This window comes from Colobus angolensis, unplaced genomic scaffold (genome assembly GCF_000951035.1).
Source record: "Colobus angolensis palliatus isolate OR3802 unplaced genomic scaffold, Cang.pa_1.0 Scaffold97, whole genome shotgun sequence".
In the NCBI taxonomy this organism is placed as follows: domain Eukaryota; kingdom Metazoa; phylum Chordata; class Mammalia; order Primates; family Cercopithecidae; genus Colobus; species Colobus angolensis.
Genome location: NW_012123709.1, coordinates 2524386 through 2551535, shown reverse-complemented (window position 1 = coordinate 2551535; position 27150 = coordinate 2524386). Strand labels below are relative to the sequence as shown.

At 43.0% G+C, this 27150-nt stretch overlaps 1 protein-coding gene across 1 annotated transcript in view; it reads right to left on the bottom strand.

The window, feature by feature from the left end:
• RASGRP1 (RAS guanyl releasing protein 1 (calcium and DAG-regulated)) overlaps window positions 1–27150 on the bottom strand; it is a 78149-nt gene that overhangs the window by 28187 nt on the left and 22812 nt on the right. The window contains exons 3-6 of the mRNA XM_011932651.1: window positions 10660–10765; window positions 3403–3465; window positions 2396–2527; window positions 301–454 (exon numbers count right to left, since the gene is read on the bottom strand). Of these exons, the coding sequence (XP_011788041.1) occupies window positions 301–454; window positions 2396–2527; window positions 3403–3465; window positions 10660–10765 (455 nt within the window). The remainder of the gene's footprint in view (window positions 1–300; window positions 455–2395; window positions 2528–3402; window positions 3466–10659; window positions 10766–27150) is intronic.

The following is a 27150-nucleotide window of genomic DNA, read 5'->3' as shown; positions in this document are numbered from 1 at the left end:
GTGTGTGTGTGTGTGTGTGTGTGTGTGTATGTGTGATGTGTGCCCACAGTATGGTAACTTGAGTGAGTGGTGGGATGGTATGGGTGGGGGCATGGAAGAAGGGAGATGGGAGAAGCACAGGAGTCACAACCAAAGGAATTCAGATGGTACTGATTTTTCCAGACTCTATGATGTCTGGCAGGAAAGCCTGCCACTACTGAGGGGGCCTCTGAGGTTATGAAGTGGATGGGCTGTTGAATTCTCATTTTATTTTCAGAAATATCCCAGGGAAGATTTTTCTCCTGCCCCTTGGGTACATACTGATATCCTTCGGAAGGACTTGAACTCAAGGTAGGTGAGGTGCTCGGATAGCTCTTCTGGTTCCAGATGGTCAAAGAGCAGGGAGACTTTCCGTTTCTTGCTGGTATTTGATTTTATCCTTTGAGTAAGTTTCCTGGACCAGTCACGGGCATTGCTTTTGTGGGTAAATGTGAAAGGGAGAAGACAGGGAAAAGGAATAAATCGCTTTTTGCAAGTAAATCCGTTAACATTTTTCACAAGAATATACAAAACACCATTAGCTACCTTTCCTTGGCCAAAACAGTGCATTCACAGGGTTTCTCCAAATCAGTTTTTTTCCATGGCAGCAACCAAGAGGTCTTGCTGGTTTTCAGTGAGCCTTTTAAATGTGCAGTTGAGTACAGGATAAATGAGTTTACTTTAAGGCAGTGGGAAGGAAAGAGTCTCAGGTATCGGTCAGTTTCCTTGCCTTTGGTCCTGGCCCCTTTGTGTAGCCTGTGGTATGTGTGCTCCCTCCATTCCACTCGTGTGTTCCTTCAATCTCATGTGAAGACAGGGACTCTCTATCTGGTTGGAAATCCCAAGGTAGTGAGACAGTTTTCATGCCAGGAAGAGCTCAAAGAACCACAGCGAGAAGATGTCATAAAGGGAGGGAATCACGTGTAGAAACATGTGGTCACTCTTGGCAGAGTTGTGTCATTCTCCTCAAATGTCCTCAGCTACTGAAATGATCAAGGAAGCCTAGCTGACCCTAGAGTGCTCCCTGCCCCCATTATTTTCTTGTAATCAACCCGTGCATTTCTTATTCAGTTTCCTTCACTAAACAAGCAAAGGGAAGTGGCCCCATTTTGAAAGACAGCGGGTTGCCTGTCTTTTCCAAACTGGGATTCCTGGGAACGTTATCTCTTGATAAAAGGGCTCTGTAGTCAATGAGCTTGGGAAGTGCTATAAATTTTGTAGCCTCTTTGGCCAGTGAGCATATTACACACGCTGAAAAGCACTGCAAAAGGAAAGTTCATAACTCATTATTCCTCAACTATATCTGGCCAAGTAATATCCCACAGACTAATAATTCCTACAGAATATACTGTGGAAAATTTTGGTCAAGAAAAGTCAGCTAGGAAATATTGGGACAGGGAGACCTGGGGTTGAGAATTGCCCTGGGCTCTAATTTCATCTTTAAAATGAAGAAACTTGAATAATTTCTTATCTTTCAAGTTGTGTAATTTTAAGCAGAGAAGTACAGAGAATCCACACTGATGAACGGACTTATTTGGGGCTCTGAAATGTAATCTTGAAATCATTTCTACGTGGCTATAGTGCATCACGGACAGGGCCTCAGAGGCTAGCTGCTGCTCTGTCACTAGCTTAACTAGCTGGACCCCAGAGGAGTCACATTCTTGCTGAGCCTCAATTTCCCAGTTAGAAAAATCAGGATGTTGGATGAAATGATCTCTAGAATATATTATCAGTTCTAGAAGTCTATGTCTTAGGGATTTGTACTGTTTCAAAATAAAGCAGCCTCACTGTGAAAACCTTGGCATACAGTGCATACATTCCCCTCCCCCTCATTAGGAAAGGCACTCATTTTCCCAGAACGGGTCGGTCTTATAAATAAGAATTCCAAGGAATAATTTAAAACATTCCTGGGATCCCATCCGGCTCTGGAAGTCTGAAGTGTCTTTCATAGACATCCATATATGTTATAAGCCCTCTCCTGAATGCATTTTTTAGCAGTCCTGTCCCTATTTACAAGTTCAGGGGTGCCTCCTGGCATTAAGTGTGAGTTCAGTCATTTGCACTTTCAGTTTCTCATGATCTGGATTAATTTTAGTCAATATCTTGCTACCTGATTTCTTTTTGACTGGGACTTACTTTTTCTGCTCTTGGATATAAGTCACCTAGTGCTCTATCACCATGCAGCTTCTCTGCTTTTCTGTTAAATGCCAAGCCTTCACTTTGGTGAGGCAATTTGAACCTGCCTGCGTGAGGGGCTTCTCAGAGTGGTGAAAGAGAGCAGCAGTCACCGCTGGGGGTCAGAAGCCTAGCAAGCAACTGGGATTATATTACAGGAAGGAGGTGGTTTCGAAAGATGAGTCAAGACCCTGACACTCACATTTGAGTTGTGTCAATCAGGCGGCAGTGTAACTCCTCACCCTTAGCTTTCACCAGTTCCTGAAACTCCTCCATAGTGTCTGTCAAGCTGGCATCCATTTTAAACATGACCCAGAATTCTGTTATCCAATACCTACAAGAAGGGGGTTAAAAAACACAATCCAAAACTGATACCTAGGGCTCACAGTGTGTTGGGTTCACAAAGGAATCTACTGCCACAAAGAGAACTCAGAAAAAGGCAAAGTCTGATTCATCTACTAGTATACTGAAGGAGCTGGGGTGGGAGCAGGGGAGGAAGAAACCTATCCATTGAAAACCTTCTGTCCCTCCACACAAATGCTGTGGTAGGATAAGGCATATCACAATCAAAGGAGCCATGACAAAGATTCAGGCGCAATCATGTGGGTCAGAGATGATTACAAAGGACAGAACTATAGATAAACCAAATGTCCCAAATGAGGCAATCTATTCATAGGTTATGCTTTATCATATTCGAATATTACATGGCTATTAAAAAGAATGTTTACAAAAAGTCTTTAATGACTAGAGAAGATTCTCATGCTATAAAGTTAAGTGAAAACTAGAGGATATAAAGCCGCATATATATTTTCATCTCAAAAAATTGGCATGAAAACAAGACAAAGGAAATATACCAAAATAGGTAACTGGATATGAGTGATCATTATTATAGTTACATTCTTTTCTACATTTTAAAAAATGTTCTATAATAAGCTATATTACTTGTATAATTAAGAATAAAAGAAAATGACAGACCTTTAATTATTTCTCTGTTCCCTCCTTTATGTCATTTGATACCAAAGACTGAAAAAAGGTTGGTATAAAATAATTAAGCTCAGGTACATCAGAGAAAATTCAGTTATGAAGGACTACTCTTTTCCGTCTGTCCAAAGGTGTTCTATAGAGTCAGGAAAGGCAGAGAAAGTCCCTTGCTCCACCTTTCATTTCACCTTGCTCCACAAAATCTTGAAATACATTAAAAAAAATTACCTTACAAAATAGCAGATCTTCAGGCAAAGTCCTGGTGAATTCTTTGCCAAAGCATCCTTATAGGTAGGGCTGTGGTTAAGGGAAATGGAAGCCTCTGTTACAGAAATCAAACGACTTTTCATTTTGGAAGTATTTGCTGAAACCACCTCCCAAAATATTTTTTCTAAAAAATGAAAATGTGGTGCTTTATCTTTCTGGCCAAAGGATAAAAACCAACTTGATGTGTCCAGCTGTATGCATATTATCGCCTAGAAAGGCGATTATGGTAATTTTCTCTCCAGCCCATGTCAACCTGGCTTACGGAAGGAGGCAGCAGCACCGCAGAACTGAGAAATTAATCGTGTAAAGAGGTCCCAGGACAGGTAACTTATAAGAAGTGAAGAAGGGGCAAATGACTCCTTGCCTGTGCTCAGAAAGCAGCCCCTATGAAGGACAAATGAAGCAGGAAAAAAAGAAAAAACAGCAGCCCCATTTATCTTTTCAAATGTTTCTTTTAACTGATATACATGTATGCAGTGAATTCGAAGAGGAAGAAACACATATTCAGATACGTCATGATCATGAAGAACAATATGAAAGTTACAATATATACACCTAGAGGATGTCAGTAGACGGACCTCACAGATTGTAACGGCAAGTCGGACAAACCGTGTGAAGAATCTGAAACAAAACTGGAGATCACCTTAAGGATCCTTTTCATTCTGAGCATTCCAAGAATATGAAAGAAGAGCAAGATCTCATCAAGTTCACATATCTTTAAAGATAAATGGAAGAAAATATTCATTTATTTTAAGAGTGAAAGAAATGAGAACTCCAATGCCGTGATGAGCCTGAGCAGGTCCTCCATTTCCCATCAACAGACTGAGGCCTCAGGCTGTGTGGGCTGTGTGCCCGTAAAGGCCATGCCTTGTTTTCCTTCTAAAAACTGCATAATGACTACAATATAGGCTTCAGTGAATTCCAGCTGGGCCCATGAGAGGAATCCAGTGAACAACCCAGCAAAAATTTTAATTAACTGGGACAGGACCGGTCTTCCTTCTGTGGGTGTACGTATTTTAACAAAATTTAGAGTTAAATAAAAAAGTAAAAGAGAATGAAAATCGTAGTACTCATCTTTTTGGTTAGGAAGGAAATCTGTGCATTTTAAAATTATATATGCTTGTAATGTTTAAAAGCAGAATGATAGCCTTGAAACTTCAATTTGCAATATATAATTAAGTTCTTTAGACTTGTGGTTTTAAATTGAAACCTTATTAAGTTTATGCATAGCTTTGGAACATCTAAAATAATGATAGCTTTACTGTTTATAAATGTAATCTATTAGAGTTTATAAAAAGACTATTTAGAATTCAGGGAGGTATCTGAAGCACTTAAAAATTATCTAAGATATAAAATGCAGAACTGTAGTTTAAAACCATTGGAAATATTTAATTAACATTATTGAAATTAATGAAACATTTTTCAAAGTCCCTTAAAAATGCTTGCTGAAACATGCTAGACTTATAGAAAGAGTAAGATTTGCAAGCTAAACTTGAAACCCTAAACAAGAACTATGGTTATAAAGTTTGTAATTTTAATAAAATGACTTCTAGTTTTAAAAATTACATTTTAATACATGTACTGTCTATAAAATCTGCCCTTCAGATCACAGCACCAAAACAAAAACCCACAAAACCCTACATATCAACAAAGGTAACTGACATAAAAATAAGCGCAGGGAACTGGCAGACTTCATGAAGTAGAAAGTTTTTACGACTGCCTTTCTTTGGATGGGAAGGTAGAAGTGAGAATGAGATGGCTTTATGTTTCTTTATACCACATCACTAAGAAAATGCATCACTTCAATGCAAAGAGATTCAGGCATAAGGCACATAGATAAATACCTCTCAGATTCTATATCTTTATCGTTTGTTCTACTTGTTGAAATTTTTATTCTTCCATTTTAAAGGGGAAGGCACAAAAACCACACTTCTGTTTTAAAGCTAAGTAGATACATTAAATTGACATGGTGACTTTTACTGTGTCATTCACCTTCTCCCAGTGGCTCCTTATCCTTTCCTTCAAAACTGTATTCTGACAGTGCACATTGGCTGCACGTTGGCTACACCGTGGCGCAGCATCAATGCTGTAAATCCAGTAAGTCTACATGTGAACGCTGAGCCTGGGCACCATTCAGAATGCCATTCAGAGGTCCTTAGAGCCCCTATGCCATGGCAAAGGCTGCCCACCACGGGAGCAGGGCACCCTCTTTCTCACTTCATTCAGGAGCTGAAACAAACACCAGCACATGCAGGCTAAACAGTAAGAGGCTCAGGCATCTGCTGCTCTTGGTAAACTTCAATGTTTGCTGGAACCCTCAGACCCCAGACCTTTTCCTTCTCTTCATAGCTAGTACTACGGCTATAAAGCGCCAGTACAGTTCTGACTGTGCTTTTCAGGCATCTAAACTATTCAAAGCATGTTTTCAAATTTATCCCTCTCTTCTTTTAACAATGGAAATCAGGTGACCATCTGAGCTTATTGAACTAAAATTTTTTTTTTTTTTTTTTTTTTTTTGAGGCGGAGTCTCGCTCTGTCGCCCGGACTGGAGTGCAGTGGCCGGATCTCAGCTCACTGCAAGCTCCGCCTCCCGGGTTTAGGCCATTCTCCTGCCTCAGCCTCCCGAGTAGCTGGGACTACAGGCGCCCGCCACCTCGCCCGGCTAGTTTTTTGTATTTTTAGTAGAGACGGGGTTTCACCGTGTTAGCCAGGATGGTCTCAATCTCCTGACCTCGTGATCCGCCCGTCTCGGCCTCCCAAAGTGCTGGGATTACAGGCTTGAGCCACCGCGCCCGGCCTGAACTAAAAATTATATTACTTCCAGGTCAGAGAACAGGGAAACTAAGTGTAAAGAAAGAAAATAATTTTGCCTTCAATGTTTAACCTGGCTTTCATGACAGCAGTATTATTTCATACTCTCAGAATCCCTTCCCCTACCCCAGGTTACATCTTTATCACATGTAAAAGTTCTTGTAAATATAAAAAGTATCCCAATGTTTGCACCCATAGTAATGCAACATTTATAGTGTCCTACCATGAAATAGCCACTAAACTAAGTTCTAGATACAAGATAAATAAGCCTTGCTCCCTGGCCTTGAAAAACAGAGTCTAGCGGGGGAGATGACACACAAATAGGTAAGTTACAGTGTATGTACTTTTAAAATACAAAAATATATTTATATCTTGCTTAATTTGTAATTCAATCAACTTTTCAGTACCCTCGCAATCTTTTATATTATTAACCAGATTGAAATCACAGCAGCTAGACACAAAAGTTCTGCAGTTTACTTGAAACGGTCATCTGCAAAGACCAGAGTACGTAGGCATTCCATTGCAAAACTTACAGACTGAAGTTTAGGTAGACAGATGCATTTCGCTAACAGAATAAGAACACTTCACACTCTATGTGGGTTTTTCAGCGCTACAACCAGGCCAGCGACAGGAGACATACACTTTGACTTAAGCAATACAAAACGAAAATCAAAGGAATTAAATAGATTTTCAATCACGAATACTACTTTAAAACACTAGAAGTATTTTTAAATGGGGAGAAGGGCTGGAAAAGTCAGGAAAAGCTTCCCAGAAGGGTCCTGAAAGAGCTTGCTAAACAAAAGAGGGTAAGAAAGGCTTTCAAGGCACAGGAATTATAAAAGGGCCCCATTACGGCCAGTATGTTGAGAGGTTCAGTGAGGAAGGGAAAGGGTTTCTCAGAGAGCTACGGAATGAAGCAGGAAAAACTCGCTGGGGACAGACTCAGGAGGCCCTTTTCCTGGCAGGCTAAGGAGCTGACATTAACTCCGTAGTCTGCAGAGGCTCAGAAGCAACGGCCTGCCCAATTTGCTTTGTAGGAAAGAATTTCAAAGGTAGCTACCATGAGGCGGGGTAGGCGGACCATGTAGATACAAAGACTGGTATGGGACAGTGGTCCAGGAGAGGGACTGCGGACACATGAACTAAGGCGTGGTATAGGAATGGAGAGCAGAGACCAGATAAGTCATTTCCGAAGTCAAAGGCCCAGGATCAGGTGACAGACTGTAGGAGGTGAAAGGAGGGGAAAAGTCAAGAGTGCTTCTGATGTTACTGGTTTAGGCAAGAATAGATACTAACACTATTAACTGAAATTGACCATGAAAACACACTCATGTGCTGCATAACATTTTGGTCCATGACGGACCACATATATGACAGTGGTCCCGTGAGATTAAAATGAAGCTGAAAAATTCCTGTTGCCTCGTCATGTCTTCATAACCCTGACCCAATATAGGCCTAGGCTACTGTATTTGTGTCTTAGATTTTGACAACAAAGTTTAAAAAGTAAATAAACATTAAACATTTTTAAAACAAAACAGCTTATAGAATATAAAGAAAATATTTTTGCACATCTGTAGTGTGTAGAGTCAAAGTTTTAAAAATTAAGTTTATAAACTCACAGTAAGCTAGATTATTATTGAAGAAAGTATTTTTTATCAATTTAGTATAGCCTAAGTATATAGTGTTTATAAAATCTACAGTTGTGTACAGTAATGTCCTAGGCCTTCACATTCACTCACCACTCACCCCTGACTACCCAGAGCAACTTCCAGTCCTGCAGGCTCCATTCATGGTAAGTGCCCCCCATACATATGGTTTTTTAATCTTTTGTGCCATACTTTTACTGTACTTTTTCTATGTTTAGATACATAAATACTTACCATCGTGCTACAACCACCTATAGTATGCAGTACAGTAACCTGCTGTACAGGTTTGTAGCCCAGGAGCAACAGGCTGTACCATCTAGCCTAGAATTGTAGCAGGCTACGCCAGCTGGGTTTGTCTAAGTACACTCTATGGTGTTCACACAATGACAAAGTTGTCCAATGATGCATTTCTCAGAATGTGGCCTAGTTAGGCAAAACAAGGCTGTACCGGTGTCAAAGGAGAATTAATGAGGTAGTGGCTGTGGGTAGGGACAGTGAGCTAATGAATATATTAAAGTCTTAAGTGTTAGCAGGACAAACTGGTATAAACCTAAGAAAAATGGTTTAGGTTAGATGGCTGGGCGCAGTGGTCATGCCTGTAATCCCAGCACTTTGGGAGGCTGAGGTGGGAGGATGACTTGATGCCAGGAGTTTGAGACCAGGCAATAGAGTGAGACCCCTCTCCCTGCACCAATTTCCAAAAAAAAAAAAAAAGGAAAGATTTAAGTTAGAGAAATGCAGACTTGAAAGTCACCATCAGCACAGAAGAATGGTGGAAACTGTGGTAGAAATTCTGGTGAGAAATCACCCACAGAAAGGAAGGTGAGTGAAAGGAAAACTAGGACATTATACCTATATGTAAGCAGAGCTCAAAGAAGCCTATAGGTGAAAAGCTGGAGAAGGCACAACCCAACAGGTAGGAAAGCCAGGAGGGTGTATTTCTAGGAGCCCTGGAGGGACAGCTGGGAGGAGAACGGGGTTGTCAGTCATGCCCAATGCTTCTGGGGGTCAATGGAAACAAGGATGAGAAAAAGCCATTGGGCTTTGCAGTTAGGAGGTTACTGGTGACATCAGAGGAAAGTTCAAATACTGGGGGCCAACTTAACACAGTTACGAAGTGAGAAGGACTAAAGAGATTGGAGATAGTGAGTATAGACTATTTTAAGACGCTTTCACATCAAATTTTTAACCCTAACAATGAAATGAAGGGGAGGTAGGGTTTAGAGCTGATTTTTAGATGAGGAGACTTGAATGTGTTTTAAGCTAAGGGGCAGGTGCCATTGAAGAGGTAGAGTTTGAAAGTAGAGGAGAGGCGATAGCTGGTGGAGTAAGATTCTATAAGAAGTATGAGGGACCATGGGAAGGGGAGACGGGGGTCTGCCCCACTGTGTAGGCACCCAGTAGTGCACTAAGGGCAGGAACTCCAAGGTACAATTTTGTTTTTTTTTTTTTTTTTGAGACAGAGCCTCACTTCATTGCTCAGGCTGGAGTGCAGTGGTACAATCTCAGCTCACTGCAACCTCCACTTCCCAGGGTCAAGTGATTCTCCTGCCTCAGCCTCATAAGTAGCTGGAATTACAGGCATGTGTCACCACACCCGGCTGATTTTCATATTTTTAGTAGAGATGGGGTTTCACCATGTTGGCCAGGCTGGTCTCGAACTCCTGACCTCAAGTGATCTGCCCGCTTTGGCCTCCCAAAGTGCTGCGATTACAGGTGACTTACTGTGCCCAGCCACCCCAGGTACAATTTAGTCCCTAGGCCAACAAACAAGTTTTTAGGGAGGAATATGTAATCACTGATATTGTTTATAATCACTGGTACATGAAGTTAATAAAAAGTAACATTGAGTTGGTTTCATGACAGTTTAAAATTCTCTGCAGAAGAGGCACCCACTTATGACCTGCACCTCTTATTTATGTGCACCTCTCCCAATGCTCCCCCACTTTGTGTGCCACTGAAGAACACCTCCTTTGAGATGAGAGGTAAAGATTCATGAATAGGCATAGAGAAGGGATTCAGTCCTGATGGTTTTTGTCTTTTCTGTGTGCTGTAAGATGAAACGTGGGGAGTTAGGAGAGTGGAAAAGTGTTACAGCAGCTACAAGTCATGACACAGTACCAAGGACCTGAGCCTCGGGTGCTAAACGGTCTCACTCCGCCTACAACTCTTCTTCTGTGGGGGTTGCTGCTCACAGTGTCATCAGCGAGAAGAAAGCAGGAGCCTTCTCCACCCTACTTGATTCATACCCCATCATAAGGTTAGAATCCAGTAGGTTTTTCTTGGCACAGTCAGTCCTCCTGCCTGAAGCAATAAGGCACCAGCAGATTCTCCAGACGCTGTGGCACTGGGAATCTTTCTTCAGAACGTGGAGAAAGTTGAAGTATTGGACAGGAAAGCCAGAAAGAAATGTATCTTTGAGTCATGCTTGCACTTGTGTCAATCTGCACAGGATGAATGTCTATTCTGGACACTCTACAGAAACAGTATTTTTTTACTATTAAGAGACTGAAGATTGTGCTTGCATACTGATTTCTTTGACCACCCCCCAGAGCAATCAGCATCAATAACATTGCCCCACCCAACAGAGGTTACGCGAACACACCCCCAACACATGCACCCATACCCCTGAAAGAACATATGAACCATTTGCCACTCAGGGTTATTTTAAACCAATAAAAACAAAAGCATGCTTCGAATTTCAAGCTACATTTCGGGCGGATCCCATTTTGGGATTGCCAGCCTCTACATTAAAGGATATAGGGTGACAACTTTTCGGAGCAGTTCTGCAGAGGAGATGATAATCCGATGCATGGTCAGCACGACTTGCAACAGGTGGTTCCTTCGACACAGGTTTCCATCCGCATCTGAAAATACAAACAGCAGCACCTGCATTAGGCCCTGGAAGGAAATTAGTCACCTGGTAGACACCTGCGCGCCCTCTGTAACTCAGGTGCAATCCTTCAGGCAGTGATTTTCTTCCCTTGTCCCCAGCACCGCCCCCCGCCCCCCGTTGGGGGGGGGGGGGGGGCCCCCCCCCCCGCCAGGCGGCTCCCACTAGCCGAGGGGGGGAGAGGGGGCGGCCATTGGCCCCCGTTTTTCTCATCCTCTCACTACATTCTCCTCTTGCAGAATGTCCATTGTGATGCTCATTAATTACCCCTTTCCCTCTCCACAGTGTTGAAATCGGGAAAGGGATAAAATCGGCATCAGCACACTTGAGTCTCACTGAAAGCAGAAGCAGATCCAGGTTCTGTGGGGCCTAAAGTTCATATAACTGGTCGGGGTGGGGGCAGGGAGAGACTTCTCTAAGGTCAAAGTGAGAAAAGTTGTTTTTTAATAGATTGCAGTTAAAATATCTTACCTTTACAAATTTTACAAAAACAAATGACCATATGAATACACTTCTAGGGTCCTCCCATGGCCTGGGAAGGGGCTCATGCAAGTGAGGGGCCCTGAAATATACACTTCTCCAGTTTTATGGTTAATATGCCTCTGGATGGAAATAAAAGACTATGGGCAAACATTACATTTTAAGATTGCCAGTGGGTTACAAGTACTCATGATGATTTGTATTAAAGAACATGGTTAGCCAGGGTTTCCAAATCCCAGCTGGCACCAAATAATCAGATGCATTTATACACTGGCATGAAGTGTTAGGAGCTGTGCTGGTTATTCATTGCCAGGTCGATTCTTTCACCATGACAGCCCACTCACTTGCCAGCTAGCCATTGGGAAGCACCAGCAAGACATGGGAGTGGAGGGAAGTCAGGATATTTGTTTTTCATTCTCTCTTTGCATTGACACCACTCCCCTGACAGCGACTACATATCTCTTCAACGAATGATCACGCTGGCTGGTCCTCCCTTCATGGCACCAGCTCTCGTTGGATCTAATACTATTAATCTTCTTTGACCTACTGGCCCCAAGGGTGATGATGACTTCTGACTGTTGATAGTTTCTGGGTCCATCTCTTAATTCCACTCTCATCTCTGTAAGTAGTCCCTTCATTACAGTGCCTTCATTTATACAAACTGGATTCTGTTCCAGACTGGGAACTTCAATTATTCAGGGCAAGAGTATCAAATGAAAGAATATACATGAATTTTGTCATCTGTGTAACTCGTTAAAATACATGAGGTTAAAGGGGTTATCATGTTCATTCTGCTTCAAGTGTACCAAATGGCAAATGAAGGACAGTGCTTTTGGGCTCAGGATTCAGAAGTCTTGGCTCCTCAAATGATGACCTGAAGTCATATCTCTTGAGAAAATATAAGTGGCTGGGCACAGTGGCTTACGCTTGTAATCCCAGTGCTTTGGGAGGTCAAGGTGGGAGGATCTCTTGAGGTCAGGAGTTTGAGGGTGCAGTGAGCTATGATAACACCACTGCACTCCAGCCTGGGTGACAGAGTGTGAGGCCATCTCAATAATTAAAAAGCGTATGTATTAAAATTAAACAACAAAATATATATACATATATGTAAACTGACAGTGTCTTTCGTCTTCCCATCCCCAAATTCACCATTTCACTGGCAGTCTGTTGCCCTAACCCCCTGCCCTCCTCTGTTAGCATGGAAGGCCAACACTTCACTGTGCTCTGGGTCTCCCCCTTTCTCAAGGACATTGATCCTGCATTTGTCCATTTTCTCTCCCACAGCATCAGCTTTTCTCTCTGTGGGTTTATTTCCACAGTCATTTAAATATGACTCTGCATCTCCAATTCAAAACCAAATAAAACAAAACAGAACCTTAAACTCTCATCCTCTCTAGCTACCTATTTCTCCATTCCCATTTTTAGCAAAACCTCACTGTTATCAGCTTCTTTTCTCCCATTCACTTTTCAATCATTCCATTTGACTTCTGTGTCCATTATTCCACTAAATCTTTTATTTTCAAAGTTACCAATCAGCTCCACACTGCCAAATCCAATCGTTACTCCTTGGTCCTTATCTTATTTTACGACTCAGTAGCATTCAACCTAACACAACCCAAGTTGATGACTCTCTTTCCTGGAACACTTTATTCTCTTGGCTTCCATACCATCACACTCTCCCAGCCTCTCTCTCAGGCTCTTCTTCTGTCTCCTCTTTTTCTGCTGAGCTTTTAAATGTCAGCATGCTCTGTGGCTGAGTCCTCCTGCTGCTGCTTTTATTTATTGACAGTTTATAAAATTTAAAACTTCTTAAATTTTAAATTAAAAATAAAACTTTCACTTCTTTATTCTAGATGAATTCATTTAGTCCCTTGGCTAAAATACCCTCTATATGCTGATGACTACCCAACTGGTATCTTCAGCCTTCACTACCCAGTTAGTATGTCCAGCAGCCTACCTGGCAAATCCCATTCAATGTCTAAGTTCAAACTTAACTCATTCAAACAAAATTCCTGACCTCTCCCTCCTCCGAGTTCACTGTTCTTCGCATCTTCCTCATCTCCAGAAATGGCACAACCAACCATCCTCTCAGTTACCCCAACTACAAACCTAGGCATTTTCCTTCATTGCTCATGTTCCTTCACATCCAATCCATCAGGAAGTCTTGATTCTACCTCCAATATATATCTCAAACCTGCTCATTTCTCTCCATCCTTGGCCTCACCCTAGTTGTAGCCACCATGATGCAATGACTCCATCGAACTCCTTGCTTCCGCTCTTGTCCACCTACAATCTATTCCCTATACAGCAGTCAGGACTGAGCTTCTAAAACCCATAAAGCAAGTCGTGTACTTAGTACACTTCAGTGGACTCCATTCCACTTGGAATAAAACAGACTCCTTACTGTGGCCAAAAGAGCACCACATGTCCTGGCCTCTTTAAATATCATCCACTTCACTTCATACCACATTACTCCTCTCCACACGTCTAATTATGCCTCGAACACTCCCAGCTTATTCCTACCTCAGGCTCTTTGCATTTGCTATTCTCTTCAATGTAGTCTTTCTTCCCTTGAATGATTGATGTCATTTTGGTCTTAGTTTTAATGTCACATCCTCAGAGAAGTCTTCTCTAAACTACCTAAGGTATTCCTTACCCTGCCTGAGTTTTCTCATAGCACTTATCATTATCTGAAGTTATCTGCTTAATTTATTTTTTATTTTCTAAATCTCCAGTAGAATACAAGCTTCACGAGACGTGGATCTTGTCCATTTTTTCCACAACTATATTTCCAGGGCCTAGAATGGTACTGACACATGACTCATTCAACATTTCTTGAGTAAATGAGTGAACTATGTCAAATAGGAAACACCTTAACTTTTTACATATATTTAGAAATTGAGTTTGCTTTTACATTACCCATTTCATTCATGAAATATACACATTTATTTTCTTCTTGGTCACAGTTTGCAAAAGAAATTCAAAGTTACAATTTGGTAAATCATTTTTATAAAGTGTTCATCTAGCTTGGTTATAGTTTTGTAAATCTTTCATTAATTCTTCTAAACTTGTACTCTGTCCAGGTAGGGTATTACTTTACGTTTTTTGACCCCACATAATTTCCATAATAATTATTTCTTGCCACAAAAATTCTGCATAACCAACCACCCCAAAACTCAGTGCCTTAAAGCAGTAATCACTGACTTTTGCTCAAGCTTCTGTGAGTTGTTCAGATTCAGCTAGTGCAGGCTGGGTGCTGCTAAGAGCCCTAGCCTACATGCTTCCCAGCTTCCTTGGGCCAGTAGGCTAGTGGGGGTAGGTTATCTCATGATGATGGCAGAACACTGAAGAGTAAAACTGGAAATACCCAAGGCCTCTGATGCCTAGGTTTGGAGCTGGCATACTGTTTATTCTGACTCATTCTGTTGGCCAAAGCAAGTCACACTACTGAATATAAAGTCATAGGGCAGGAACTTCAAAGTCACATGGAACACCTCACTAACATAGAGAAGGTAAAAAGTCAGGGGGCAATAATGCAATCAAACCTACCACAGTTACAAGGGGTGACTTTTCAATGCAGCATTTGACCACACAGTCTTTACAATGTACCCTTCCTCACAGGTAACAGTGTTCATATTCCTGAACACTATGGTGAAACTCCAGTGAAAAGAAGAAACTGTGAAATATACTTGTAGGGTATGCATTAGAATGTTCACATGAACCATGGAACAAAAGCCAGCTTATCCAGTATGGATAGCATCTAAAACTTACCATCTCAACTTTCCTTTATGGCTGGCTAGCATCTTCCCATAGATGCTCATATATGAGGAAAAGGGACTTAGACGTGTCCTTGTTGAGATCAAAACTAAGTCACCTATGGAAGGATTCCAGGAACTAAAGGCTTTACCATGAAGAAAACTTGGGGAACAGATTAACATTGTCTTCAAATATCTGAAGTGTTCTTCCTGGGAGTATGTTTAGACTTGTTCTGTGGGGCCACAAAAGGCAGCACCAGAGTAGACGGATAGAAATTACAGGAAATACGATTGGGCACAATGTGTGGCAGAAAATTCTAACCATTAGTTCTGTCTAATGATGGAAGCATTGCCATCACAGAGATATTCAAAAAGAGCCTGAAGAACAACACTTCATAAAAATTATTGTAATTAGCATCACAGCTATCATTTATTGAAGCCCTACTAAATACCAGGAGCTGTGCTAAACACTTTAACCATGTTCTAATTCTCAACAGCCACCCTGCAATGTTGGCATTGTTCACAACTCACAGCTGAGGAAATCAAAGCATAGAGAGATTAGGTGATTTGTTCTAGGTCAAAGAGACAATGGGTGGAGGAGCTGGGACCTGGCCCAAGGTCTTTCTGATTCCAGAGCCCCTTCTCTTTCCATTATACCTGGCTGCATGCTGAATCACCATTTGTCAGGATGAGGAATTCAAGGATAAAGTGGGAGCTGAGCTTTACGAACTCTTCCAGTCCTTATGGCTACAAGTCTAAGAAATCTCACTAAGGTCACAGCCGCTGCACATTTCGTGAAATAGCTTTTGTCCTCTGGTGATTTCTGAAAAACTCTTGTGAGCTTTGGTTGATTGATACTAATCTTAAAAATTGCCTTTAAGAACTCAGGGTTCTGTGCTTAAGATTCACAATCATATTCACACTTCACTTTTACCTTGCACCGCTTCTTCCACAGAGTTTCAGTGATGTTCCCACAATGCGGCTTGTTAATCCTCACATGGTGTCTGTGGGAGTGAGTCCTGGCAAATGGTAAGGCCGGGAGAGGATGACTCACTCGGCAATGGGAGGCAAAGATGTGGTTAGGGAAGCAGCAGACAGAAACACTCTCTCTCTACACCCAGTCCAGAACTCCGAGGTAACTCCTCTCCAGTCCTGGTTCTACTTTTCAACGAGAGAATGGTTCATTGTAGTCACCTGCCCTCATTCCCACCACCAGCTCTCCCACACACAAGCTCCAGCCTCTACACAATCTCATGAGGGATGTGTCCCTTCCTGCCCTTATTCCGTACAGTATGCACATCTTCCTTTTTGAGAGGAAGAGGCTTCCTTTGAAAGACAAGATTTTCAAAGTGGGTGGTCAAGGAAGATCTACCTTCCAGGCTGCTAGATTATATTTTCATATTTTGAGATAATTGCTGCAAGCTGATTTAAATATTTCAATGAATAATTCCATTTTGTTTTCATCTTTAGGCTTTTTAAAATGCAGGGTGTCATACTAAAAATTCTAATAAGTAAAATGTGCAATGCATAATAAAATGTGCATATTTTTTCATTACCATCTGCTTCTCCTTACACTTACAGGAAAAGACTTTAAAGGGTTGAAGCCTCAGTGGGGTACACAATGTTGATCTTACATACTCTGCCATTTGACTAGGGGAGTAATGTACGCTGCTAAAGAAGCATATTAATTAAAGACTCACCCAACCTGCAGACTACTTGCTCAAGAAAACAGAAAAACCAAGTGGATTCTGGAGAGTCATTTGTCTCTGGGCCAAGAGCCTATTTTCCACCATTAGACTCAGTGCTGGCATCCCATAGTTTATGAGATCACAGACAATCAGGGTGGAAAAGACTGGCCATCTTCTACCTTTTCTTTCTATCCAAATGCATTATTCCCTCCTAAAACCATCACAGGTAAGTGGTTGTCTAGCTCGGACCCCTCCAATGAGGATACAGCTTCCTAACTATTCTGTATAACAACTGTTCATTCTACTTCAATTAGAAATAACTTTTTGACACCACTAACCAACATTGATAATGAATCCACCCTATGGAAAGCACTGTCCTAGGTACTAAAGGAGATCTGAAGAACTATATGAAAACTGCTGTCATTGCCTGAAATAAGCTGCTTGCCTCTGAGAGAGAAGACCTGCTCCCTGATGATGAGAGTCTCGTGAGAGAAAACTGGCAAAGGGTGGCAATGCAGACCCTGCTCCTTGCTGATAGGAGGTGGTGGCCAGCTTTCCTACAGTGAAGGCTTGTCTGGGGGATGAGATGGAAATGCCTCGCTGCAAGATGAACATGAAACATGAAAACAAATGTCCAGCACCAGACAGCAACTCCAGAACAGTCACTTCTCCTTTGTTTTGGTTTCCAAGGAAATCTCTTGATGTGTGAAGGGATTTTGAGTGTACCAGAGACAGATCGGTATATGAAGGATAGGCAAGCTGTCAGCATTGAGGGCCTAACACGAAATAACAGGTGTGCCACAACCAGAGGCCAGAGGGTGGCAATGGGAAAGCTAGGATCAGAAAACCTGGGGGCAAGGTTAGAGCAGAGCCTGTGGTAAGGCTGAGGTTGATAATGGAGGTCAGTATCTCCAGAAACATGGATAGTCTGGGTCTAGGTTGAACCTGGTAGGTATATACACAGAATTCTAAATAAATAAGTATGTGATAAATATTCCAAAGAAATAAAACCTACTTGTCAGCAAGACTATCACATTCATTAAATCCCGTTTGGAGAGCGTATAAAAATTGGCAAGCTGAAAATAAGCTCAGTAGTTTGTTTTCTGGTCGTTGTTTGTTTAGTGTTTTAGAACTGACAGCAGCAACTTAGGCAGGAGGTGCATGTGATAAAAGAATGTGGTGATACAAACTTTGAACTTGTATACCTTCTACGACCTGAGCCATTTCACACATATCACCAAGGCCACTTTGGTCTCTGTTAGTCCCCAGCCCCTCAAGACTCAGGGGAGGAGAACAATCAGGAGAAAGCAAGTGATCTGCTAAGGATTAAGTCCCGCTTCAAGGGAAAGTTGGAGAATCCATTGTGGTTGCCAACAGCAGCATGCTTGTAAGAGTTTAATGAAAAGCTCTCCTGGGAGAGAAGCGGGAGGAAGCCTGGTCTGTAGTGTTCACATATCTGCATGGTGTAAATACTTCCACTATGGCCAGTTTCAAGCTACCAACATGAAGTCACTGAACATGTGGCTAGGAAGAGATGCTTGCAGTCAGCTTTCAGAACAGGTGTGGGCCAGCTCCAGCACGCACACACCGCAGCTGCAAGCCTCATCAAGAGGGCTGGTGCTCGCTGGGCTTCCTTCTGTATTCCTTCCTGTCTGGTCTCCTTGCTCTCCAGGTGTTCCTGAACCCATTCCGCTCCTCATCTCACTCCTAATCTCATGCCCTCTGGGCCTTGCCCAATGACTGGACAGTTAACCCAGATCAACAAATTCCTCTGCAGGAGACAAGGACTTCAAGGATGAATCCTCTCAGAGAAATCCACATTGCAACAGCAGTTTCTTGAAGTGGTTGGTGCCCTAAACCAGGAATAAAAATGTTAAGATAAGGTGAGAATTTGGGAGAAGGGAAGCTCAGTTCCTTGTAAAGCTTGTCCTGTTCTTCTTCTTTCTGGGATAACCTGGTGTGTCATACCCTGGCCCACGTAGAAGAGCCTGCCATATAGTTAGACTAGTGTCTATTTCTTGTCATATTATGCTGTCCAGGAATTTATGGAGCTCTGAATATCTTGGTTACAATTAGCTTTTAATTATTTACTTGTAATGGCTGGGGGATACCATAACATGGACAATACACAAGCTTTAAATTAACCCTAACCTGCAATTTCAAACTTCTGCAACAGGCCTTTAAGCGGAGTCTTACCAAAGCAGGAGAGGGGCTGGCCAGGCTCATCTATTCTCTCCCACTCAACCGCTGGGGCAGTGATGACAGCTGATGCAACAACCAAGGCCACAGACACAAAAGAGGGAAAAATCTGGTTAACCAACCCCCAGACAAAGGTGATTTGTTCTAACCAAGCCTCCCCTCAACTCCTGCTGCAGGGAAGCCAACATGGAAAAAGACTTGAAGGAAAAGAACCCGTGCTTCCTCCCTCTGTTCTACTGAAATTCACTGTCCTGCTGGGGCCAGAGTAGTGGAGCAGGAAGGAGGAGCAGGACTTTCAAGTTGCACAGCATCTAGGTACACATGAACAGACCTGTACAAAATGGGCACATACCCACACAAACCATCCCTGAAGCAAGCGAGTGGCTGAAGAACCACACTATTCTCTCTGGGTGAGAACACCTGATAATAGTATGTTACATTTTTGTGGCACTTAGGTTCAACAAACAGCTTCACCTGTGTTGAACATTTTCATTGTACAACAGCTTAATGCAGCAGCAGGACCACGGGCTCAAATTTAAAAATGAGAAAACCGAGGCAACGTGCCTCAGCCACTGTGAGTGGAGGCACCTCCACAAGAAGGGCCCTCTCACTCCCAGCCCAAGGCTCTTTCTTTGGCATGTCCTTCTCCTCGGGGCTTAGGAGGTAGGTAGGAATATACTGGGAAGAGCTCTACCATTTTGGCCATCCATGTTACATGGCTAGCCCCCTCAACCACACCTCTACTCCTTCTTCCTCCCCAGAGAGCCCTACACCCCCACAGACCCACCCAGCCCTTCTCACTGGAATTATAGTACATACTCTTAAAATGTCCTTAGAGTGCCTAACCCTCAACCCACCACTTTTCATGACATCAACACAAGGCAGCTATTATTGGCACCATTTAGTCAGGACAATTGGAACTCAGGGAGTCTGGGAGCCAGTGGCCAGGGGGTGAAAATGCCAGGTCCCCTAAGAGCCCACAGTGCCTGCGCTGGCCCATCTCTCCCTCTTCCCACAGCAGAAGCACTCTCTACTGCCTCAGCCAAACCAGACATCAACAGAAACGCTCCTCCCCGGGCATGGCTTTCCTTCCAAAGTGTGAAGTGCTATGTAAAGAATGACCCAGATTTTTTGGATGAGCAATTGAAGTCTATAAATGTCTAACCAAGTGCATGAATTGCCTAAAGTGAGAAAGAGCTTTTAGCTGTATTGTCTCTGCTGAGCAAGACAGCTGGCCTTCCTTGGGGATTGCAGTCTCGATCTGGACTTGTCATGTCTGAAGAACCATGAGTCTGAGAAGTCAGGAGGGAAGTTGGTCCTCTTTAGTTCTGGAAATTGGACACAAGTCTGTGAGTGGGGTTTGGGGACTGGGGATAGGAAATAAACACAAGGGCAGGGAGGAGGTACTGCAAGACCCAGGCAGACCCAGTGAGCTGACTCGGACAACGCCATGACTTCAAACTCTAAGAGCATTTGTTGACGTCAGTGCCAACTGAATATACCCGGCGGCTACTTCTTCTGGGCCCCATCAAACTCTCTAGGAACAATGGAATTATCTGGGTGGGTAGTTATACTACAGTTTGATTCTTTGATGAGCTGCCATGCACGCAACCGCATGGCTCACAGACACTGACCATTCCCATGCAGCGCTATAGGAATGAGCCAGGTAAGGGAAGAAGGAGCAGTGGAGCCCTGTCTTAGCTTCCCAGAGGGACACAGAGAGCTGCCAGCAGCTTCCTGGGAGGAGGGCTGGAAAAGGGCCAGTGGACCCAAAGAAAAAGAAAGACACAAACTGGGAAGAAAATCTGGGTCAGGCTCTTACCTTGCTTACTGGCACATATTTCTATCACGTCATTCTTGTCTGTTAAATTCTTGGCCTTTTTTTTTTGCATATTTTCAGACATACCCAATAGGCACGAAGAAGCAACTTGGGGAGCTTCCTCAATACTTACACAATAAAATAATATAAGGCCCATCTGAGAATTACTGGTTAGCCACGACCTCAGCCTTCCTCAGACAATTTTTCTCAATGAGTGACTTTGTCCCATCAGACCCACAAGCCTGGATAATAGCCTCATTCCAGTGCATGATGGAATTGTGGCAAACAGCATATGCTGACATAAAATAGAGATCCACTGACCATAGTCTTATTGTAAAATATGCTTTTCACCATAGAAACTGTTCTTCAGTTGCTTATAATTCTCTGCAATGAACAGTCTTGTACAAAAAAAAACATCACATCACCATGTAGGGTAAAAGTAACTGAACAAAGTCTTTTGAAATCAGACAGAAATTATTCTGAACGTTTCCTCACCCCTTCTTTGCTTGTGGTTAGGATTAGATGATGTTTAATTAAATACATAAAAATGCTTAGAAAACTGTGAAGCACTGTAACAGTGATGAATTATTCTTATTTCTCTTGCTAGATTTAAGCACTGTTTTGTTTTTGTTTTTTTTCCCCCTTTGTTCTGGTTCATCCTTGGCTATTCTAGACCGGGACCATGATTTTTTGTCCCTTAACTCTAACCACCACTCAAGGAGTGGCTGGCTGTCCACTGTAGTTCATCATTGTGCCGGTGAGACTGCTTGGTTTCCCTCAAGCATAGGGTCCTTCTTGGCAGTTAATTGGTAGTTGTGTTAGTCCATTCTTGCATTGCTATAAAGAAAATATAATTTATAAAGAAAAGAAATTTAATTGGTTCAAGGTTCTGCAGGCTGAATAGGAAACATAGCAGCATTTGCTTCTGGGAAGCCCTCAGGAAGCTTACAATCATGGTAGAAGGTGAAAAAGCAGGCACGTCACATGGTGAAAGCAGGAGAAAGAAGGAGAGGGCGGAAGTGCCACACACTTTTAAAGGACCGGATCTCATGAGAATTCACTATGATGGGGACAGCACCAAGAGGAGGGTTCTAAACCATTCATGAGAAACCTACCCCCATGATCCAGGCATCTCCCACCAGGCCCCACCTCCAATATTACATTTCAACATGAGATGTGGGCAGGAACAACATCCAAACTATATTAGTGGCCTTCCAAGCTTCCTTTCAATCCTAGGTTTTCAGTGCACTCCCCCAACCCCAGAACCCTCAAGACAATCTTAGAGTTTACGGAGGTGTTAGAGAGAAGTCTGCAGGAGGCCCTGGAGAGCCGCTCTGAAAGTGAGAACTGCACCGGTGAGTGAGGAATCTCTTACTCTCCAGAGGAAACTGATCTCTATTCAGTAGTCAAGAGCTAAATAGGAATGTGCTTCAAGGGGTCAGGCACAGTGGCTCATGCCTGTAATCCCAGCACTCTGGGAGGCTGAGGCAGGCGGATTACCTGAAGTCAGGAGTTCAAGACCAGCCTGGCCAATGTGTCAAAACCCCGTCTTTACTAAAAATACAAAAATTAGCTCGGTGTGGTGGCGGGTGCCTGTAATCCTAGCTACTCAGGAGTCTGAGGCATAAGAATAGCTTGAACCTGGGAGGTGGAGGTTGCAGTGAGCCAAGATCCCACCACTGCACTCTAGCCTGGGGGACAGAGCGAGATTCTGTCTCCATAAACAAAACAAAACAAAAAAGAATGTGCTTCAGAACATCCTAAGTCATGAACTGATATGTTGTATCACTGTCCTACAGAAATAGCCAAAATACAACACTGAAACTCACAATGTTGTTACTTGTTGGAAGATGGGGGAGACCAGGAAAAATACTTGGGATTGTTGGAAGAAATGCAGCATCTAACCAGAAGAAATGAACTACATTCAAGGTTTAGCCACCCCCTGGCTTCACTTTTTGCTAACACGCTTGGAGCACTTCCTGTGTACCAGACACTGTTTCAAGAGAGCCTTTACATATATTAACCCTGTGAGATAGGTGCCATCTGACAGACGAAGAAACTGAGGCAAGGACATACGATAATTTGTCCAAGTTTACACAGCTAGTAAGCAGTAGACTTGAGATTCAACCCCAGGCTGCTTGGCTCTGGGACGGCCCTGATTTGTTTCTGAGCCTTTGTTTCAGTTTGCTCTTTGCAGAATGAGAGCTTGATAATGTCCTATCCCCACCCCTCCCAGCAGAGAGAGAATGCAGAGATGGCACTCCAGATAAGAAAAGAGTATTAATATCCTTTGAGGAGAACAAGGTTCTGAACTGAGTTCACACCACTGATGTCTGGTTAACGTGTGGGTCCCGAATAGTTAGGCTGCCTGACGGCTGTCACGTAGGCACATGAAACCCTCAGCCTGGTGCTGAAGTACTAATAACCTATAGTTATCAGCGTTTTATGAATGATCACTCTCTCCTCACACAGTGCCTCAGCTGAGCCTCACAACTCTGAGAGATGGGTATTATTTGCATTATTTTATAGGTGAGGAAACAGAGAGAAAGATGGTATGACTTGCATAAAGTCACCCATCTTATGAGTGACAGTGCTGGGACTTGAGTTCCAGTCTTCTGAGGTAAACCCTGCCCTTTCCACCAGCTACCACTGCCTCTCACCCTGACAGTTGTCAAAATAAAAAGCACATCCTCCACCTGGGTATTGAGGGTTTCCAGAGCTGGCCTGCATGCTAAATGAGAATATAATAAATGCCACCATATACTGAGCCATCTACCATGTGCCAGGTGTGGACTAGGCCATGTTACAGATATGTTCTCAATATTTACTACAATTCTGCATGATAGATGTTTTCTGTTTCACACATGAAGAAACAGACTCAAGAGAGGTAAAAATAACTAGTTAACTTTGGGAGGCCGAGATGGGCGGATCACGAGGTCAGGAGATGGAGACCATCCTGGCTAACACGGTGAAACCCTGTCTCTACTAAAAATACAAAAAAAAAAAATTAGCCGGGCGTGGTGGCGGGCGCCTGTAGTCCCAGCTACACGGGAGGCTGAGGCAGGAGAATGGCATGAACCCAGAGGGCGGAGCTTGCAGTGAGCAGAGATCACACCACTGCACTCCAGCGTGGGCGACAGAGCAAGACTCCGTCTCAAAAAAAAAAAAAAAAAAACACTAGTTAATGTCCCACAGCTAGGAAGTAGCAAGAAGGGGTTACAAATTATCGCCCTGGTTATTTATCATTATGATTCAAGGTTTTAAAGTTATTAATACCTACCATAGGCCTGCATTGCCTTTTTATTTATTTTTTATTTTTTGAGACGAGGTCTCACTCTTTTGCCTAGGCAGGAGTGCAGTGGTATAATCATGGCTCACTGTAGACTTGACTTCCTGGGCTCAAGTAACCTTCTCACTTGAGCCTCTTAAGTATTTGGGACTACAGGCACACATCACCATGCCCACCTAATTCTTTTTTATTATTATTACATTTTGTAGAGATGAGGTCCTGCTATGTTGCCCAGGCTGGTCTTGAACTCCTGGGCTCAAGCGATCCTCCCACCTCGGCCACCCAAAGTTCTGGGATTACAGGCATGAGTCACCGTGTACATCCCTGCATTGCCTTTTAAATGAGAATCCTTCAAGAGTAATTAAAAGGTTGTGTCTATTTTCTATCTGTTCCCTACAGTCTCTAGTTCTCTGCTGTACCCACTACACTGGTGCCATTTCCTTCATTTAAATCAAAGCATATAAGAACAAACATTGACACTGATTGGCAACTACCGATAAACACAAAAGAGTAACTGGGCACTGAATATGAGGAAAGGGTGAAATGCATTTGGAAGAGAGAAGTAGCTAAGGATTTGCATCCCCAGGATCTGGAGACCTAAGAGCATATGGGAAGGCGATGGTGAGGAAATTAAGACAGTTTTTAAGGAAGTAAAAGAGTAAAAAGAGGAGGCAAGAAACTATAGGGACAAAGCAGGGACTAAGATTTAGACTGTGCCTTTAATCTGTGTTAATGTCTCTGGCATTTAACTCCATTTACAGATCTAGGCAGAGCAGCTCCTTGCCATATGGTGACAATCAGATGAGTCTGAGATGCCCAGATATCTTTAAGGATCCTGAATTTCAAGGTCATTGTGCAACAGAACAAGGTGTCCTTAAGTGAGGAAAACTTAGGTTAAAATTCAAAAAGCTTTGTTAGGTTTTTGTTTTATTTAGCTCTTCCAAAATATATATATATTGAAACATTGATATTTTTCAGGCCTAAAAAGGGGCCATCCTTGAAGGAGCTGATATTCTGAGTTTCCTTAGGACCTAACAGGTTGATTCCAAGATTTCTCAGATTTGCAGTGTCCTGCTCAATTACTCAACAACTCTCCTTGGTGTGCTCCTGGGAGACTGCTCTGAGCAGAGCAGAGCAGACCATAAGACAATGCTGAAGGCTGGGCAACCAACTCCACACACGGGCACTCGAAATACCACCAGGCAACCCTGACTTACATTTGCATAACACTTTGTACTTTACAGAGTCCTTTCACATGCATTATCTCATTTGACCATCATGACAACCTTGTGAGGTGGGTAGGGACTGTATCCATTTTACTGACAAGAAAGGCATAAAGACAGGGCGACTCCCCAGCCTGTCCAGCTGGTGTCTGACTGATGGGACATGTGCCATGCTGGTTAAATATTTTGAAGGTGAGCTGTGGTGGCCTGTAATCCCAGCACTTTGAGAGGCTGGGGCGGGAGGATGGCCTGAGCTCAGGAGTTTGAGACCAGCCTGGACAACACAGCAGGACCTCACCTCTACTAAGAATAAAAAGAAATTAGCCAGCATGGTGGCTCATGACTATGGTCCCAGCTACCTGGGAGGCTGAGGTAAGAGGATCATTTGAGCCAGGGAGGTCGAGGCTGCAGTGAGCCATGACTGTGCCACTGCACTCTAGCCTGGGCGACAGAGCAAGACCCTGTCATTCATTCACTCATACATACATATATATATACATAAATATTTTGAATGTCACCCCTGGATAAATCACTAACCCATGGATAATAATACCATCAAGTGTCAGAGTTGGCATTCTAGGCTTGGCTTTTCTCATCACAAGACCAGAGTTCTTTGCTCAAAGAGCACTGTGATAGGTACTGTGGGATTGCAGATACAATAAGCACCCTGTCCCAGCCTGAAGAAGCTACAGGCAATACTGCAGTACATGGTACAGTCAGAGCCTAGAGGGAGGTAAACACTGGGGCAGTTCAGAGGAAGTGGAAAGTCAGATTTGACTGGAAGAAATGACTAAACCCTCATAAAGATGGTAGCATTTGAGATGGGCCTTGAAGGAAGGGTCAGATTCTGACCGACTGAGATGCAGGTGAGACTTTTCAAGACTTCCTGAGTAGCTTACCAACAAAACTAAGGCTGGGCCTGGGGTGGCAGCTCACCCATTAAGTACCTATAATCCCAGCACTCTGGGAGGCCAAGATGGGAGGATCACTTGAGTCCAGGAGTTCAAGTCTGCAATGAGCTGATACTGTTGCTGCATTCCAGCTTGGGTGACACAGAGGCAAGGCCTTGTCTCAAACAAAAAACACACTAAACTGAAAAATAACAACAAAAGCAAAACAAAAACTGGTCTGACTGCAGTGGTGTTTACAACTAATTGATCACAACCAGTTACAGGTTTCTTTATTTCTTCTCCACTCCCACTGCTTCACTTGACTGGCCTAAACAAAAAAACAAACAAAAAAACTACCAACAGAACTCAAAATAGATTCCAAGGCCTTACCTAATACCTACTCCATCAAGAGATCCAGGGATGGAGCACAGAATTTGCATTCTTAAAAAGCTCCCAAGGGATCAGATCAAGTTTGATTAGATTGCTTTAGACCACTGAGTTCATCCTTGCCCTGGAGTAGATCTACAAGCTATACTATATGACCCCATGAAGACCCTTCCAATTTCAGAAATCAGCAGTGAAGTCTTACACCTGTTCTCAGGGCAACATGCAAGGGAAGTACTTAACACAGGTGATTTGATGCCTGCCTACATTACAGACTCCTTGGTGGGGCTTGGTTAATTCTAATTTCAAAAGCATGATCAGAAATCAATCTGGTGTGAGCCAGATTTAGTATTTAGTATTCCATTTGGTTCCTTTTATTGATGCAATTTCTCTGCCAAGGTCATCTTACTTTACTTACTTTACTTACATCTATTCATCTTACTTTAAATCCTCCAACATATTTATTTTTATTTTTATTTTTTATTTTTTTTTTGAGACGGAGTCTCGCTCTGTCGCCCAGGCTGGAGTTCAGTGGCACGATCTCGGCTCACTACAAGCTCCGCCTCCTGGGTTCCCGCCATTCTCCTGCCTCAGCCTCCCGAGTAGCTGGGACTACAGGCGCCCGCCACCTC